The sequence below is a fragment of the Papilio machaon genome, chromosome 9, assembly GCF_912999745.1.
Source record: "Papilio machaon chromosome 9, ilPapMach1.1, whole genome shotgun sequence".
Taxonomy (NCBI): Eukaryota; Metazoa; Arthropoda; class Insecta; order Lepidoptera; family Papilionidae; genus Papilio; species Papilio machaon.
The window spans coordinates 7,709,502-7,729,138 of record NC_059994.1 but is presented as its reverse complement, the minus strand read 5'-3'; the positions used below and the strand labels follow the sequence as shown (position 1 = coordinate 7,729,138).

The 19,637-nt window shown below is 37.4% G+C and overlaps 1 protein-coding gene across 5 annotated transcripts in view; it reads right to left on the bottom strand.

Annotated features, from left to right (window-relative positions):
* The window catches only part of LOC106711853 (diacylglycerol kinase theta), a 29,860-nt gene that overhangs the window by 4,494 nt on the left and 5,729 nt on the right, over positions 1-19,637 (bottom strand). For 3 of the 5 annotated variants that reach the window (XM_045679196.1, XM_045679197.1, XM_045679198.1), the window contains exons 2-13: positions 8,464-8,543; positions 7,825-7,927; positions 7,048-7,259; positions 6,640-6,808; positions 5,759-5,869; positions 4,233-4,376; positions 3,788-4,040; positions 3,457-3,656; positions 3,018-3,230; positions 2,764-2,898; positions 2,002-2,176; positions 1,616-1,764 (exon numbers count right to left, since the gene is read on the bottom strand). In XM_045679196.1, coding sequence (XP_045535152.1) covers positions 1,616-1,764; positions 2,002-2,176; positions 2,764-2,898; positions 3,018-3,230; positions 3,457-3,656; positions 3,788-4,040; positions 4,233-4,376; positions 5,759-5,869; positions 6,640-6,808; positions 7,048-7,259; positions 7,825-7,927; positions 8,464-8,543 — 1,944 coding nt within the window. The remainder of the gene's footprint in view (positions 1-1,615; positions 1,765-2,001; positions 2,177-2,763; positions 2,899-3,017; positions 3,231-3,456; positions 3,657-3,787; positions 4,041-4,232; positions 4,377-5,758; positions 5,870-6,639; positions 6,809-7,047; positions 7,260-7,824; positions 7,928-8,463; positions 8,544-19,637) is intronic. The other 2 variants (XM_045679199.1, XM_045679200.1) reach the window with 1 other exon arrangement.

The following is a 19,637-nucleotide window of genomic DNA, read 5'->3' as shown; positions in this document are numbered from 1 at the left end:
AATAAAATCTTGAGTGTCTGTACTCCTAACACTATGGCAAATAGTACGAATAAACTAACATTACATTCTTTCAGAGCTGGGCATTAACTCGTTAATCCGTTAATCGTTAATTAACGAAGTTAACATTTCGCTTAACGGATTAACTTTTAAGTTAACTTCAAAAAGTGTTAACGCTTTTGTTAACTTCCGTTAAACTCAACTTCCGTTAATAAAAGTCCGTTAATCGTTAAATTAGAAACTTGGAGACGTGCTGTCATTTTGTTTAAATTACGCGCCACGCCAGGTTCGTAAATTCAGCTATGTTAGGAGACTGTCGGCGACTCGAATGGTGAACTGATAATTGATATGTGAGGTTCACGTGCAAGTGTGATGCATCAGAGCGTCCGGTAAAGACGTGACCAACAGGACAAAATCAAAAGAAGGTTCGAAATAGTATATTTCATTACGAGTATATAAAAGCACGAGTATGTAATAGCCCACATTCCGAACGCTCTTTGTCCCTGCAATACGCCACTTTTTGAGCAACTGTATTAAAAACAATTTTTTACTCGTGCTTTTTCTTTATCTTTTCCAAACTCGTGCGTTCTCTTTCACAACTGTCAAAATATTGTCTATTAAAAAGAAAAAACAACCATGAAGTTTTTACAAAAAAAAAATAATTGAAGTTTTTATGATTCATGCTAATATTTCTAAAAAGAAGCTCCTAATTTGTTACAATATCAGAGTTAATGATTTGATTCAATTAATTAGGTAAGGTTTCATTTTATCTCATCTCATTAAATTTAATTTTCATTTCATATCAATAAAAATAATCTACCGAAAAACATTTCAGTTAGTTGAGTTTATTGTGTTTTTATTATAATATTAAATTGCTTCATTTTTTCGCAACTGTATTTAGAATAGTTGTTTAGTACATGGGCGGAATTGTCATTACAACTTGTTCCAACTGTCAACCCTCACCTTAGGCTGCGCTTCGGCTCGGATAGACATTTGTCGAAACTCTTTGCAATGACAGGCTTTCCGCACTCGTAATGAAATATACTATAATGCATTCATACTTGTCTCTAATACTAATGTTTTATAGAATTAAGATTAATTTTATATTAATAAAAATTAATTTTATATTAATGAAAATTAATTTTCATAATTTAAATAATCAAATTCATATTTTAAACAAGTGTTGCCACTAAAAGTGTGAAATTAGTATGTATAATTTTGGTATGGTTAACTGTTAACGATTAACTTTAACTTGCGTTAAATTTTCCAGAATTTAACGCTTTAACGATTAACGAAGTTAAATTTTTAATTAACGAATTAACGATTAACGAAGTTAACTTTTCGATTAACTGTGCCCACCTGTGCATTCTTTAAAATCGTTCACGTAGTTCCTAAATGGATGGATGTTTGTTTCAAGGTATCCGGATAATCGGATCTTGATGGAATTCGGTATAGATGTAGAACATAGTCTGAAAGAACACATAGGTTACTTATTATGTTTTTTTTCATTCCGCACAGACGGAGTTGCAGGCGATGGCTAGTACTTTATATATTAGTCTGAAGAATTATATAAAGACAAAAAATAGGAGGGAGACAATGTACGAGGGGGAAGTGTTACCGGTGCCGAGGGGCACAATGGCGCAGGGTGGGTTGGAGCACTGCGAGTCCTGGCCCACGTTGTCGAGACACTGCAGCACCCAGCCGATGGTGCCGTCGCCGCCGCACACCAGGATCTTGTAGTTGGGGATGTGTCGGAACACGTACAGTCTGCACACACAACAATAACCAACAATCTTACTAAAATTATAAAGCGAAAGTTTAGATGTACAGATGGATGGATGGATAAACTTTTATTAGAAAGTATTTTAGTAAGTTAGTAAAAACTCTCGAGTTTACTTCCATTGCAAGCTGAAATTTTTACCATAACTAAGATACCGAAATGCGAAAAATAAGCACCGCATAAATTTTTAAATGCCAGATTAAATACCAATTATGAATACTGACCCGGGTAGAGGTCCACCGTTCTCGAGGTCGAACACCTGGTAGGGGTTGAGGAGCTTCCGGAAAGAGGAGATGAGCTCCAGGCCTTGGCAGCCACCGGACTTGACGTTCACGAACACCAGCAACGGCTTCACGCCCGCCGGCACCATAGACGGCTCTATACTAGGTAGTAACATCACTACGCAAACAAATATCGTATTAAATTCAAATTTTCTTCATTACGAACGTGAATGAATGGACTGGATAGATGATGAATGAATTATTAAGGCGTAAACCCGTTGATTGCCAGCTACGAGTTATCTCGTAGTGTTTTTTTTTCAATAAAAAACACAGTAAATGCTATCAATATTGTATCGGTAACTGGCACCCAGGACAAGACGCTCTAAATATATCTGGCAGTCAATGGGTTAACAATTAAAGTGACGAAAGATCTATTCAGTTGTCTGACACCACATAACGTGGAAGTAGTGATGAGGAAAGATGACGAACCTTTCTACATTCAGAATTAAATTATACGAGAATTTATTCCTCAATTGAATCATTAATGAGGCTAAAAGGTTTTGAAAAAGCACACGAAACGGCACAGCATTTTCTAATCCAAGAACTACCAAGAACTGATTTAATCAACTTCGTGTTGTTAATATGTTTGAAGAGAGTATAATGTCCTAGTCTGGTATCAAAAAATCATGGTGAAAACCAAGTGATTATTGGAAGTTTGTTACAACGAGAAGAACGATCTAGTCTAAATTATTACGACGATATTACCTAATAAATGTTTGTCTTCATATTTGGCCTCCCGCAGCGCGTACAACGCGCGCACCGCCTTGCTCGCGTCCTCGTATGTGATCACCATCGACCCGTACTCGTAGTAAATGGGCCCGATCGATGTGAACTTGTTCTCTGTATAATAAGTTACAAAATTATATGAAAAAAATGGGAGTAAGAAATCTAAAAGTTATGTTGAATTAATAAATTGGTCAACTAATATGCGGAAGAGTTTTATGTGTTTATTAACTTACCAGTGCCGAGGAATTCGACGAGTATGTTCTCGTAGTTGCGTTCAGAGAGTCCCGGAGGTAGTGAGGCGACGAAGAGTGCGAGTGTGGGGCCGTGCGGGTCGCGGCGTGGCTGCAGGTAGAACCGCGCCAGCTCCATGCGCCGCACAGACTCGCGCGCCAGCCGCACCACGATGCGCCACGGGCGCTCGTCCTCCTCCAGCACCCGCTCAGATACTGCACATACAAACACACAGTCGAGGATTTTTATTTCCTACCCGTTTGGGTAATAAACAATGCGATTAGGTCGAAAATTTGTTATTTGTTTGTAACAGTTTGATCTTTAGTTGGAAGCATGTTTAATTCTTTCCTACTTCGCAACTACTAGGGCGTATTTTGCGTAAGATCTAGTTTAGTATAACTCCAGCCAACCCAGTTCACCTAAACACCTAAAGTTACCAACCTCCGCGATCGAGCAGTATCTCAGAGCAGCGGTAGTCGTGCACTGCGCGTTCGGGATCGAGGCCGAAGCGGTCTAGAGCGGCCGCCATTAGATCGGCGACGGCGTGCTCGCCCGAGCAAGCTACCGTCACGAAAGTATCGCCCGCGCCCGCCACACGGCCAGGGTACACGCGCACCTCACCCCCGCCACTCTCCGGCTCCCTGGTAGGTCACACCACACCAATAAAGTATACAACGTCTCCCCAGCTTCCTTAGGTCTTCCAGTAACAATAAACAGTACAGATAGAAAAAGATTTCACACATTTCGTAGTCAGTTAGATAAAGTAACTTACTTGAATCGTAGGAACAGAGCGGGCCTCTTGTTAGGTAGTCTAGTGACCCTCGCGAGGGGAGTTGGGTCTTTGAGAGGAGGCTCGTCGCCGGCGAGGGCGTCCGTCAGCTCGAATTGCTCGGGGTCGCGGGCCACGTGGAAGGCCCGCAGCGCCGCGGAGACCAGCTCGCGCTCGTTCCAGTTCCGGCCGACCACCACGGGCCGGTACAGTCGGCGCGACCACGCCGCCTCGCCGTCGTACACTTTCACCACCTCTGTTCGTGATGACAAAGAACAGATGCTTAGCTAAAGAAACCTAAAGATTGCTAAGTACTTAATTGCAGTTACATATGGAACAAAGTGTTCTTTTATTGCAGACATAGACATCGTGCAAGACTTTTGTTCCAACCGCGATGATTCCCACTGTAAGTTGAAATTCTTTTTTGCTTGTTTTATCGTTTATATACCTTCATCCCTATCATCGGGGGTCCTGTCGCGATGTTGCTTGTGGTCAGGCCGGTGGTCCTGGTCTGCGGGTGCTCCGGTCGAGCCGCCGCCGGAGCCCGAGCGGCCTTCGCAGCCCGAGCTGAACTCCTCGCTGATGCTGCGCGCTGCAACACCCCATATCGCTCACATGCGACCCCCAGTGCCCCGGGAACAACCCGACTCCATAACTGTGCTTTTTTAAATCATTTTTCTGATAATCTGTATTTGTGAAAACCGTAATTACTAAAAGGTTTTTTTTTTTCTTTACTTAGAACATTAATTTATTTCATAACTACACGAATAGAAAATCTTAATTACACAGGTTTATAATATCCTATATTTTAATTCTATTTACGAGCGGTTTTTTTTATATGTCAGAATAATTTTAATATTTTTCAAATTATTTTTTTTTAATCTAACAAGCGGTGAGCTTTTAAGGCATTGGGGTTAATTCTTTATATGTTTATACAATCTAAATACATTTATTTTTTTATAATTATTATGTTATCGTCTCCAACACTTCAAAGCTGATTGTTAACATCTTTTCATGTGCGCATTTTAAAAATTATAGGTTATAATTATGCTTTTAAAAAAGCGAGGGTGAAGGAAATAAAATGCGCACAGATAAGTAGCGTAGGGAAATAGCAACACAGATTAAATAATATGCTCAAGTATAGTGGCACGCGTCAAACCAATGTTATTTTTTTACCTTTTTCTGTTGGAATACTACATCATGAGTATTCTCTTGAGGATTCGTTGACACGTAACAGAAAATGAAACCATAGATAGGATATATTTCGTACAATCACACACTGAAACTACACAACCACCCGAAATGCAACTCTACGAGTATTCTCTATGGTTGTGAAAAAATCTCACTGTAGTTTTAAACTCATGGAATATGATTTCCTGAAAATGGCTTTTGGAATACTTAACTACCTGTTTTGATTTCAATGGAATAATTATCTGAGAATATCCTAAGCGTAAAATAAATTTAAAAACAAAACGAAGCGAGCAAGCGTTCAAACATGCACGTTATAGCATAGAAGTGTTAGGAAGAAATTAGGTACTACGTATTATTAGTTTTATTTAGACAGAAATGTTTATTTATTATTAAAATCATGGTTTAATTATTTATGTTTTAAAATAAAATTAAAGGTTTGATATCCGGATTCACACTTATGACGATTTTCAACATTGCTAAGTTATACAGTAACTTTGATGGTAAGAAATTTTAATCACCGCCATCTGGTTGTTTTTAGGTGATGCTTAAATATTTTTCTTTGGGCCACTTCTGTAATAATCTATTCCTAAAACGATTAACGTCAAAGCGTAAAATTGTGTGCGTTAAACCCATTCTTACATTGCGCTACATAAAATCCTTTTATCATTTACTTTGAAAGAATCAACGTAGAGCAGCATTATTTGTTTAGTATCTTTTTTGTTTGGTGTAGCGTAATGTTAGAGGGTGTCGTCGGGCTGAGGTCATGCTGTGGGGGCGCGGTACCTCTGGAGTAGGGGGGCGAAGCGCCGCCGTGCGGGCTGCAGGCGGCCGGCAGCAGCCGCCGCGCCAGCCGCGCCAGCCGTGCGCCGCCCCAGCCGCCGCGGTGCTCCCGCGCTGCCCAAACACACGCTCTTACCCACCTCCACGACGTGCGACCCCACACCTAGCCTACACTGCCCCTACCACACAAACACCAACTCCTAACCCTACAAACGCGACAACCGATATACCATCGAGAAACGCTGTACTAAACATAACAAGACAATATACGAGCCGGTAAAGCCGTAATTATTACATTAAAATAAATAGAAATTTTATAGGTACATAGGAAAGAGATTATAAAACTGCTATACCTACGTATCTATTTTACTGTTTCGGGTGGTTTTGACAAGGCGGAGATGAAATGGGAAATTAAGAGTGCAAATTTAGGATAATAGAAAAATGAGAAAATTGTTTTATAATCATGCCCATTGTTTAATTAATTAATAATATCAAAAAGTGCCGAAAGTAGCAAAAGTGTTGTATGTAAATTATTGAGAGAATAATGAGAAAAGGATAAGAATTTATTTTATTCGATATTGATACTAAGATTCAATCGGCTTAAATAGAGGATGAAAAATTACGTTCAACTTCAAGGAATAAGACTAGACTAATTGAAATAAACTAACCTAAAATTTAAAACGTACAATGGACGTAATAGATGTTGAAATGCGTGCTATTCAAATACGTCCTAAGCGGAAGATGGTCGAGTCGGCAATGATGGTATCGTTTAGCGAGCGAAGCTTTACCAGCGAGGCGCATGTGGGGCCAAAAGCACGGGCGTGGCGTGGTGGCGACGCTTCTGCGCTGGGGCCGGGAAAGACGGGAGGGGAGGGGACACTTACGGCAGCCGAAGTCTCGCTGCGAGGGCGGGGGCCGCACGTGCACGCCGATGATAGCCTCCATAGGCACCTCCGTCCGCGGGATGGACACCGCCGAAGGGGGCAGGAATATCGGCTGCAGCATGCCGAAGTTGCATTCTTCCGGGATAAGCGCACGGCAGCCGGCGTGGCACTGTCGGCAACAGTTATTATTTATAAACGAGTTTAAGACTGTGATAATTAAAAAAAACTAATCGAAGTAGCGCTAGGATCGAAAGTGGGCCTTCACTTCTTTTAGTCCAGTGCGGTTTCAAACTAAAATCGGTCACAAATGACGTAGAAGAGGTTTATTTGTATATGTCGTTAAGACATTAATTAGGAACTGTTTGCGTGCATGTGTGTGCGTGTATGGTGTCTAAGAGAGTGTCTCACCGTGCTGCCACACCACTCGCAGCGGTAGCCGGTGAGGCACTCGGCAGACCAGCAGGCGCGGCGGCAGGCGGCGCACTTGGAGTTAGGCGGCAAGTTGCCCTCTCGCCAGTGGTGGACGTGTCGCGGCTCGCTGCCCGCGCAGTACGTCGCGTTCTCCTTGCAGTCCGCTGCCGCGAAGTCCACGCACTCTCCGTGCACGTAGTACTCGCATACTATTGTAATATATTACAATTAATATTAAGTTCTAGTTAAAATATATACTATTTACAATACAATAAGTACTAGCTCCAGTAGCAAAACTTCTAGTGCTCTTACTTGACTAATTAACATCATGGCCATGAACTAGCGGCTTAAAATATTTTAGCGTTTGTACGTAACTGAAGAAGATTCATTTTACACTGAAATAAGAGGAATTAACAAACTAAATTCATAGACTTCTTATATATTTCAATGAGTATTTTATTTTAGTACAACTAGCTTACGAATATTATGAAATATTTAGCGATACTTCAGCATTAATAAATGAAAAATATAAGTAAATACTTGTTAGTTAAGCCTCCATCGCAGTCTTAAAGTTTAAAAACAAAATTAAGTAAGAAACAATTGATACCTTGTTAAAACATCCTATCCTAAATATTAAAACCATAGTCATTTATTCGTAATAGCGACTTAATATTACTATAGACGCGGTTCGCAGTAATACCAACCTGAACAACTTGTAAGGAATGTACCTATCAACGGTTCCAATACGATAACAGATACTAAACGTATACTCACTCATACAATGTAAAGCTGGCAGTTCATCGAGCCGCTTGCGACACACCGTGCAGAACTTGCGCTTGTGGTGTGCCGGCTCCGACCAGCAGTGGGCCACTGGGTTCTGAGGAACGACACAAATATCAACTAAACATATGTACTGCTCCAAGAACCAGAAGCAAAAGACAGAACAATCGCCTATAAATAAAAATAGCACACCTCATGACGCAAAGAAAGGCTCCGATCTTTTTATTCGAACGACAGAAAAGAAATAACTATCATATAATTTAAATAATATCATGTCAAGTTCGGGATTTTTACCAATTTCAGTTGCTTGCTTACTAGATGTATAAATAAGCTCGTAAGGTATTGACGCAAAAGATGGTTCTGTTCCAATCCGTAAAACCAAAACTAAAAGAACACTAGTTTATCATTTTGTTCTGCATTGACATCCTTCCGTTAAAGGTTGCATCCCAGCGAAAAATCAACAAAATATGATGCAGTTTTAGGTATTAATAATCGTGATACATTACTTGGCTAACAATGCCATGAATAATTTTAGCACAAGTTGTTCATATTTTAAGGAACATCCAAAAATAGCAAAGTGTCATAAACAATGGAATATAAACGTAATTCTTATAGGGATAGATGTGAAATTACCTTGATAAGGCTCGGCGCCACCCCACAGCACGGCGTCACCACTTGCCCCACGCATCGCTCGTGCACAATGAAGTTGCACACTGGAACAAAACAATCACATATAATGTCTATAAACTATTTTTTCCCTACTCTTCTATATCCTCAATTTATAACAAAGTTGGTCCTTTGGTTTGGGCTTCAAGGATTAATTTTGGTATGATAGATAAGACTGGAAATAAGGTCTTGGAATTTGGTTGACTTTGATTTCAGGGTTACCGAAATGTGGTAGACCGAAAGACACGAATGGATCATGTGGAAAGGTGAAATACCACGACCATACAGAAGACAGCCGTGAAGTAGAAGTAATTCCTAGTTCTGCTAATAAGTGTGCGTGCCAGAGGCTTTATTTTCGTCCATGTACCCTTCCCACTAGTTTCTTATAATGAAATGATGGGAAGGGAAAGTGGATGAGATGGAGGGCCGCAAAGGGAAATTTCCTCTTTCTGTTCATCGTCTCCTCCGTCGATTAAAGGTAGGCAACGTATCTGCAATTGCGTATTTCTATGGGCTGCGATTGCTTCGCTATTTCGGCAAATTCGAGCGGCTTTTAGCTTGTTTGCTATCTTGTAATATATAAAAAAGTGTTTGAACTTCTTTTTCCCTTATTATTTTCTTTTATAATTTCAGGGTCATAAATAAAACAGTCAGGATAATAAAACTGAATCATTGAATACTAGAATATTTAAAAGTTGTAGTATGGAAGCTGCATGTTTCAACAGCTGCTACAGTAAAAGTTGGAACGAAGGTTAGGTAGATCGCACGCGATGTCCCGTTTTACAGTTCAAAGCCAAAGTCAAGTAGAGCTTATCGCGGTTTTACATTACCGAAACAAATGCAACAAGCATATTCTTATCTCTGTCATTTTCTAAAAAGAACAAAGATAACAATTGTTTTTGTTGAGGTGTTTCTCCAGTGGAAATCGCGGTTAAATAATTCATATAATATGAAGGTAAAGAAACAAAAACGAACCTAGAACTCCATTTACTGCATCATCTAAGTTGACCGTCCATCGCGTTAATTACTTTATTTCTTATAGTAATTAATTATTAAATCTCTTAAATTTATACTATTTTTTTAAGTTTCCAGTATTTTTATACACAATACATGAATTTTCACAATATAGATATTATATCATTGATAAATAAAATTAAGAGACGCTACATAATTATAACATATAGGGTTTTTCAAAAAGAACCTTATTAAAAAGGGTTTTATTTAAAATATTATTATTAGTGGACAAACAAACCACTAACATTCCAAGAGCGCTTTCATAGTAAACAAATTATTTAGACAAAAGCGATGGCTTCATTCGTACATTTCATCTAAAAGCGAGTTTCGCAAATTGTTGAGGACGCGCGTAAGGCGCCGGCCGACGCGACGTCTCGTAGCGGGTCAATACGCGCGCGCTTGCGCACTGCGCACCGCGACTGCCACCAAACATCTCACCTTTCCACGGATAGTCCTGTTTGTGCTTTTCAATTACGATATATAGTTTAAAGATTATTTTTACTAGTTATGTAAAATGAATTATTGCATTATTAATAGATTTTAAAAATGTTCATGTTAACTACGAAATTGTCTATGGTATTAAACGTTACATTATGTCAAAATAAAATAACAACTTAAATGATAACTTCTAAATTATAAATCTATTAATGATATTTCCAACTAAATCAGATTTTTAAAATTTTTACAATCTACAAATTTTACCTCATGGGAAAAATATATTCGAACATCAAAACAGTTTAAAAATTCGTGAAAAAGTATTATTACGAGTGAGATTGTTAAAGATAAAGATAAAGATAAAGATAGCTTTATTTCCCTTATAACATGATACATATAATGTGAATTGTATTATTTACACATTTACTAACAAAGTTTTAAATAATTATCTACTATGCTAATATTACTAAAATTTATGACGGAAAGAAAAAAAAAATAATAATAATTGTTAGTTTGGTTAGTATTCTTAAGCTATTGTATGCAAAAATATTAGTATTGTTAGTATGATTGCTACTCATCTTCATTATAAGGGCCGCCTAGCGCGGTAAAAGCCTCCTCCAGAGTGCTCCACGTCGTCCTGTCAGTCGTCAACCTTGTCCAGCAGTGACCCGCTACTTTGGCTATGTCGTCGCACCACCGTTGATATGGCCTTCCTTTCCTTCTTTTGTGATCGATGGGCAGCCAGTTGGTTATTATTTTTGTCCATCGTTCATCTTTCACTCGTTGTGTATGTCCGGCCCATTTCCATTTTAGACGTAATATTTGTTTAGCTACATCTTTTGCTTTTGTTTGATTCCTTATTACTTTGTTTTTTACTTTATCTTTGAGTTTTAGTCCTAGGTAGCTTCTCTCGATTGCTCTCTGACATGTCTTAAGTTTGTACAGATTTTTCCTTGTTAATGGCCAGGTTTGACACGAGTATGTAAGACAGGGTAGGAGACAAATGTTCATGGCCTTTGTTTTCAATTCAATAGGGATTTTACTTTTAAATACTTCTTTCATTGACCAATACTTGTTCCATGTCCTTTTAATTCTTCTTTCTACTTCTTTATCAATACTCGACTTGAAGGAAACTAAATGTCCAAGGTAGATATAGTCTTCAACGTATTCTAACGGTGTGTTATCCACAGTGATCTGTATTTGCTCCCTGTTTGTCATAACCTTAGTTTTACTTTCGTTAATCTTCAGTCCTACCAATCTACTCTGTGCGGCGAGTGATTTTATCATGTATTCTAATTCTTCAGCGGTTTCAGAGAATAATATTATGTCGTCAGCAAATCTTAAGTGACTTAAGTATCGACCATTGATATTTAATCCTTTATTTGACCAGTTCAATCTTCTAAATACAAGTTCCAAAACCGCTATAAATAGTTTCGGAGACAGAGGGTCGCCTTGTCTTACCCCTTTTTCCACTTTAAAGGTTGGTCCTTGACCTTCTAGCTTTATAGTAGCTGTGCTTGCACGGTATATTTCTTTGATTAATTTTACGTAGTCATCATTTACACCTTGTTCCGCTAGCGCCTGCCATATTGACTCGTGTAATATTGAGTCAAAAGCTTTGCTATAATCAATGAATGCAATGTAGAGAGGTTTGTTATATTCGCAGTATTTTTCTATAACGATTTTTAATGTGTGAATATGATCCACCGTAGAGAAACCGCGTATAAAGCCGGCCTGCTCGAGTGATTGGTTCTCGTCTACTATTTTCGTTATTCGCCTTAGTAGTGTTGTTGCAAAAACTTTGTACAAGCACGACATTAAACTTATAGGTCTGTAGTTTGCTATTAGTTTAGGATCTCCTTTCTTAAATATAAGTGTGATTTCAGAGCTGGTCCATTGCTGCGGTATCGTTTTAGATTCCAGAATGTCGTTAAATATTTTGGTAAGCGGAGTGGTCAGGACGTCTATGCCCGCGATGATCATTTCATTGGTTATACCATCGGTTCCTGGACTTTTACCGGTTTTAAGATTTCTTATCGAACATTCTATCTCGCTTTCAATAAATTGCGGCACTGGTTCTGTGTTAACAGCAAGGCGGAAGTTGCTCTCTGTGTGGCAGTCATCCGATTTCTCATATAGTTTTCTGTAGAAGTCGGTGGCAATTTGCAACAGGTTTTGTCTACTCGTGCTTATGAGACCAGCTGTATCTTGAAGTTGACTTATAACTAAATATAATATATATAAGTGAGATTGTTAAGGTATATTTAAAAAGTAAAAACATTTCCCGTTCCATAATCGGATTAATGTTGGATTCGATGAAATGATCACGTCTCATACATAAGACGAGTAATAGCCGTAGAAAGAGCAGAAGAAATTGTTAAATTCCTTTCACCAATCGACTGATATTGAAGAACAGATCAGCAATCATCATTCCCATTAGCTTGCTGCGTGTCGTTACGTGAAAAGCGTAGCCTTGTTGCGCGTTTTAATATCCGTTTAGAAAGCAAAACAAACGGCGTCTATTTTTACCGCACTTGTCAATAACGATCCGATGCGGAAGGGCACGGGGCGGATCAAGGGAAAGCGTTAGGTTGTGTACACACTTGAGTTGTATGTGAATAGTGGCTAAAGAACTAACTATTACCCACAGTTTTACGCGTGATTTTTTACTTTATTTGTTGGGAATTTCTTGCTTTGTCATTTTGTGTTTTAAAAATTTTAGATAGGATTTACTATTCATTTAGTCTATTTATAACAAGGAATATTGCTATAACATTGTTTGATAAATAATATGAATTTTATGTACTTTAGAAATATTTTCATAGAGTCAAGTCTATCAAATAGTTAGTATAGCATAGTTATTGCTAGTGTTGCTATTGGTATACTGTATGTGCAAGTTGCTACATATATAACTAAACCTAAGCATGGAAGAAAGTCTAGCAATAGCAGTTTCAAGTAGCACGCTAACATTATTGCGCATCTGTCTGAAGGACTCTGTAGTTGTTGGAGGTAAAGAGCTATCGAGTACCGTCTTAAGTCTTGAAGAGGGCTACTAGACTTTAGAAGATGCGAAAAAATATCTAAATTAACTAAAAAATATAAAGACCCAATGTCTCGTGTAGCAGTGTGACGAAAACACTTCCTCAGTGTAAACACACCGTTATATGAGTAAAAAACTGATGCCAGTTTCCGTCATGTTAAATTTAAATAACATACAATTGTGACGCGTGGTTGCGACGTGACGGCCGCAGCCCGCGCGGCACCTACACCAGATGCCCACACAAATGCAACGGATAGACAGCTTACTGTTGCACTAACAGACGTAATCTTAACGTAAAGATTTGTTTGAACTCGATTTCAATACAGCTCAATCTATTATATTAGTAAATGATATTAAAAAAATAACTTATAGGGGTTACACCTTACTTTACATGTTACACCTAATTTTAAAAAAATTGTGAAGACACGATATAATCCATAGAAAAAGAAAAAAAACTATAGTCGAATTGACAATTGTCTTAAGTTGGCGAAAAAAAAAAATTAATAATAACAGATACACAGTTGTATTTTAGTCATTTATACGTAATTTATTTCCGAGAGTGTAAATGTCTGTAACCTCTCGGTGTAGCGTTAATTAGGCTCCGGTGAGTCAGTCGGCCGCAAATGCTACTCTTTATATAGCTTGGACGTGCGCCCGCCTTTCCTTTGCCTTTAATGGTACGCATTCATAACATCTGACTTATTAAAAGTTTTAAATTGACATTGTATGACAAAATACATGATAAGTACCTGGTGGATATTATAAAATATTGGTCGTTGTAAGAGTTTTTAGAGCTACAGTCCATAACAGATGTACTATTAGTTAATCGAAGTTTTTTAATTTCAATGCGGGTAACGAACTAACTCATATCAGAATATTTATGTAAAGGAGGAAAACATGACGTGTTGTCCGCATACGTTAAGGAACACGTGGGCCGGTTAGACGAGTAGAGACCGACATGATTGCTTACGTTTTGCTGTACAAACTATCGTTGTAACTAGAATTAGATTATAATAACAGACGGCAAAACAAACGTAAAAAAATACTGAGTATAAAAATGTTCAAAGAAATGCGTACATCATATTAATAAGAGTCCTCTAATTTTTAGCTAAACAATCATATAATGCTACTTGCAAAGAAGCAAGCAAATTGATCCCAATGTTCGGTTGCAACAGTAAGTCTGTTAATTGCAATTTATGTAGTGGTAAACCACGTGTTTTACGGTGTGAAATCTATTATCGTGAAGAAATCTGAGTAACTACAAACATTTTCAAATAAAAGAAATGTTCGTCAGGTATGGGTACGGTTAATAAGTGAGCTTAAATTATTAAACCTTAAACATTTATAAATCATTACATCTAAATGATCTTAGAAGATTTTTTTCTATGGCATAACCTTTGTTTTGAAAGTATTCAAAATTGAAGTGATCAGGACACGAATTTTATGGGTACGTTAAGCGTAACCGAATGGCAATGGTGGCGTGAAATAATAAAAAAGCGTCCGAAAATCGTGTTATACTTTCGGTCGGCAAGGCGCGGCCTTGGTGCGGGCGGGACGCGGGGCGCGGGCGCGGCGAGAGGTCGCCATTGACGTCACACGCGGCGGCCAATCGCACGCCTGCAACCAATTCGACTTAATCTAGGCCTACCATGCGTCCGGCTCTGCCGCGGACCGTCCGGTTTTTATTGTTTAATAACTATTTATTACTAATATTTTATTTATTTCTAAAGGTAGTAATATTAAACAAAATAAAATCGAAAATAAGTTATAAAAAATGTTTTTTTTTCTTTTTAGCTTGAGTACTAAAATTTTAAAGCCAAACTTTTAAATGAAGCCATAACTTGAAAGCTAAAGTCTTAAGCCAATTAGTGTTCGTAGATTACGATTGCAGGTTGGTGAAATCTAAAAAAAATGGCGAACTTTTCTCTAATAGTTTGGAAACTATTAGAGAAAAGTTCGCCATTTTTTTTCGTGGACGAATGTAACCCCTGACCAACTCATTACTAAGAAAATTGTGTATTGCAAAATTTGTGCCAAGATAGACTTGACTTTTTCCATAATATACAAAATTATGGCAACTTATTGTTAACGATTTATGTAAGACAATTCATTTATAAATAGATAATATATAGTAAACCCGTAAATATCATATCCATTATCCATTGATGTCACTGACAACGAAGCGGCATAAACGTCACATTGCCTTTGTCTTTTCATTCGGCTTTTACCGAAATAACGGTAATGTCAAATCTAAATTGGTAACAATTGCCATAATTACCGATAAAAATTTTATTGTTTCTATTTTTACAATGGTATTATGTTCAATAAACTCTCTATATATTCTTCTATATGTTGAATAACAGCTCGGGACTTGAATTAAATTAGAAAACGGGTAAATATACAATCTGGTAAGTTAGTTTACTAAGTTGGTTTTTTAACATCACGAAGACGAAGTCATGTACGATGATAGTTCGTACGTATATTTATGAGTATACTTTTATTTCTTTTTTCTTTGTATCAATTACATGAATATTACTGCATCGATAAGAAATTATAATCTATGGCGCGGATTTATACATAGTGTACAGATTATTAATTTAATTCCGTCAATCTTTCCTTTTTTAATTATAATTATTAATTAAAAATAAATAAAGGTAAATGGAGGTGAATATTGAAATTCTAGTGGTTTTCAACCTAATATCTTAATTTACTTCTTATTATCTACATATCCTAATTACTATTTTAAGTAAAATTTCACTCGTAAAGATGAAATAGGTGATCTCATTTTGGTTTCCCTGATAGGAGACTTCACTTCATAGGACCCTTCTGAAGTTTTATCAGTTACTTAGGATGTTAGATACATACAGGTTAGCAACAACAGACAATAATACATCTGGTATTGCACGATTATTTATGAACCGGAACTTCACACCATCTGTGCTGAAAATAGCGTAAACACAACAAATATCCTATCCTTTTAACTTTTAATGACAGACGATTTATTTTTAGTTACAGATAGCGTTGCCACGCGTCCGGATAAAGCCGGACATAGGTAGGCTTTTTGATTGCGTGTCCGGCCAAAAGTCCGAGTTGTCCGCCTTTTGTTAGGCTTTTTACATTTCCCAAACGAGAGTGTTCCTATTAATACTGAGACAAAATTCTAAATAATATAGGGTGTCCGACCTTTCTACCCAAATGTCCGGCCACACTGGCTGGTCTGTCCGCCTAGTAGGTTTGGCGACCTGGCAACCCTAGTTACAGCATGTTCAAATAAAAATGAAATGACGTGACGTGAAATTTAACTGGGAAAGACACATTCTACGTTTTGAATTTTGATAACTTAAGGAATGTATTGATACGAAATATTAATAAAAATTAAGATCACTGCTAAAAGTGTATAATTAAACAAGATTACGGTTACTCGAAGTTTGTCCTAACGTAAATCTATTGGCGTTCCATAATTAAAATATCTAAATATAAACAGATGTATTGAAATAGAGTTTTTAGTTTGTTAGGCCAAGGATTATTTTATAATTAGCCGGCGAGTCGAGCGTCGCGGAGCGTAATCCTTAGCTTAACCCAGTCGGGATTGCTCTAGCTCTCATAAATGTACAAACATGTACGAGTATAGTTGATTGTCTTCTTAATTATTACTAGTAGCTTTGAGGAATCACTATATGATTTATGCAAGTCAATCCTGGTGACATACTAAAAATAAGTTCCCACAAAATTATCTATGTTTGTTAAATATGTATCTAATATGTTACTAATATTACAAATGCGAATGTTTGGATGGATGTTTTAAAGTATCTCCAGAAAGGCTCAACGGATCTCGATGAAATTTGGCATACATGTAGATCATAATCTGGAAGAACACATAGGCTACTTTTTATTATTTTTTTCTATTCCGAGCGGACGAAGTCGCGGTCGACAGCTAGTATCTTATAAATATATCTCTAGATGACATAGTATTTATCTTTTTCTTTCTTTCTCTTTTTTTTAACAATATACTCGTAGCAACCTTCAGATATAAAAACAGTTAACTTCCCTTCGTACTACCCTTGTATATTGTCCTTCAAAGCCCTTCTATTTTTCCATATTTAAAGTCATGTTTATTTAACATCAAAAATAAAATTCATACCATAAAGTAAAATAAACATTGCTTTGGAGAACATATACTCGGGGCTTACAAAACAAACAACTAAATACAACTGGCGAGCATTGAATGCGAGACTTCACATAAAGGGTGGCCAAGGAATAATTCATTGGGGCGTTTGTATCCCCCCCTCCGTCTCCCGCGCCCGTGACGTCACAGCTGACACACTTCCGTGCGCTGGAGCGACCTGGATCAATCCATGTTGGCCGGGGTGCGCCAACATTGGTTCAAACATTTGCAACACAATTTTAATATTAATAAAAATGCTACTAACAATGTACCTTTTGTACTTTTTGTAATTACAATTATAACTAGTTGTAGTCTACGACTTCGTCTGCGCGTGATTAAAAAAAATTGTAGCCTATGTGTTCTTCCAGACTATGTTCTACATCTATTCCAAATTCTACCGAGATCCGCTGTGCCATTCTGGAGATATCTTCTAACAAACCATCCATCCATGTAAGAGTAAGATGGATAAATAATTCAATGTTTACCGGGAGTTGTTTAAAGACGGCATTGTGTACTAAAGCTGTGACGTTAGCGGTGACATAGTTATTGCGCTGGAGCTGGAGTGACCCGGATCAATGTTTGTTGGATAAAATGCGCCAATATTCTACCAACATTTATGATGTACAAGATTGGTTACGAGAAGTCATACGACTGTTTTAATGCATTACACTTTTATATGTTTAAAACTACATACATTCAAAATCTACTAGTCTTCTAGTTATTTAAAAAAAAATGGGACCCATCTGCAAGCACTTCCTTTCGATTAAAATAATTTTTATCAAAATCGGAGCACCAGGGTCGGAGCATCGCGGTAACACACATAAAAAAAATACAATCGAATTGATAACCTCCTTCTTTTTGAAGTCGGTGAAAAAGAGAATTAAAATTTATACAAATTATTATTGATTTTTAAAAATCATATTTATTACCTTTCTTTTAATGCGCAAAAAGAAAATATAACAATTATTAGTGCTACGTAAAAAGTAAGCAATCAACATGGACCTTGCTACGAGGTACTACGAGGTGTAGACTGGAGAGAGCACAATTTTAATAATAAGGGAGAAGAGAGATGGATTCATTCCATTGTAGTCAAAGAAAGTACTGAACCGGTTTGAAAAATTATTTTACCATTGGGAAATTACACTATCCCGGGTTGACATAGGTTATATTTGTTGCTAGATTTTTTTTAATTCCGTGTGGACGCAATCGCTGGCAAGCTGTATTTTTTTCTATGCTGGTAAACAAGAAAAGAGGTTCCGTCTAGTGGAATACTAACAAAACTACAAGTACGCATATAGTGTGTTTATTTCTGTCCGTGCGTACAGGAATACAAGAGTGTTATTTTAGATTTATTGATATAAATAGAGGTATTGTGTGGCCTACATAGTCTGTGGATTTCGTCGTTTGGCACAATTGTTTAGTTTTGTTGACATGTTTACGAGTGGCTCTCTAGTAATTTGAATTTTTAATACTAATAGAAGATCGTTGTTTTATTACATTTTTTTTTGCTGCGTTGATATATATTTTGACAGTAATTTTAAATGTTAATACTGAGAAAAATTCTTCTGCGACTAATGCAAATAAAGGGGGGAATACACGGGGTGTTTTAACGAATCAATTATGGACAAGATAAAGTAGAACTTATTAACTTATTATTACAAGTTAGAATAATTCACATGACAAGTTCGATTTCGAAAATTCAAAAGCTTTGAAAGCTAACATAAGCTCAGTTTTATGTTGAAAAGATTTTTTATAAATGTACCATAACTTGCAGTTTCCGCAATATTCGAAAGGTTGTTACATTTTTATTTAAAAGACGAGGTACTCAATTGCACAAGAGCTGCTGAGTATGAATAATTGAGTGCGCAAGCGCAAACCTAGCATTGTTTCGCACCGCCCCTCACCGCTCGTCATACAAAGGAAACCTTTCTTTACACTGTGATATCGTTACAACTTTATAATTAATCAACTTGTCTGAGATAAAGCTTAATAATTTCACATCTGTAGCCGTAGAATTACACTTGTATTAAAGCATATTGCCATCCTTTTCAATCTCTTCAACAGAACAGAAACAATATACAAGTGCCACAGTAGTCGAATTCTACGGTTACATGCTTCGTTTATAATGCGAGAGTTTACTCGTGCGGCAGAGTCTCGTTAGGCCATAGTATCTCGCCTCAATGTGAATCGTCATATTGTAGCGATTAGTGACTAGCAGACTGTAGTACAAAGATGTAAGATAAAAATCAAGTATTTTACCGTATCTCATTTTACAAACCAACATCATTTTACCAAAGATCGTAAGCAAGTTATCGGTTTAATTTAACAATGTTTAGTGATCATAATTTCCTGGTATCTTTGAAAGGTATTACCGATGGCAGGGCTCATCGATGACGTGCAGTGGTGCCGCGAGGGGCCGTGGAGGGGTGCGAGGTGCCGCGAGAGGGCACCATTGACGCGCACCTCTCAATGGCACCATAACTAGGT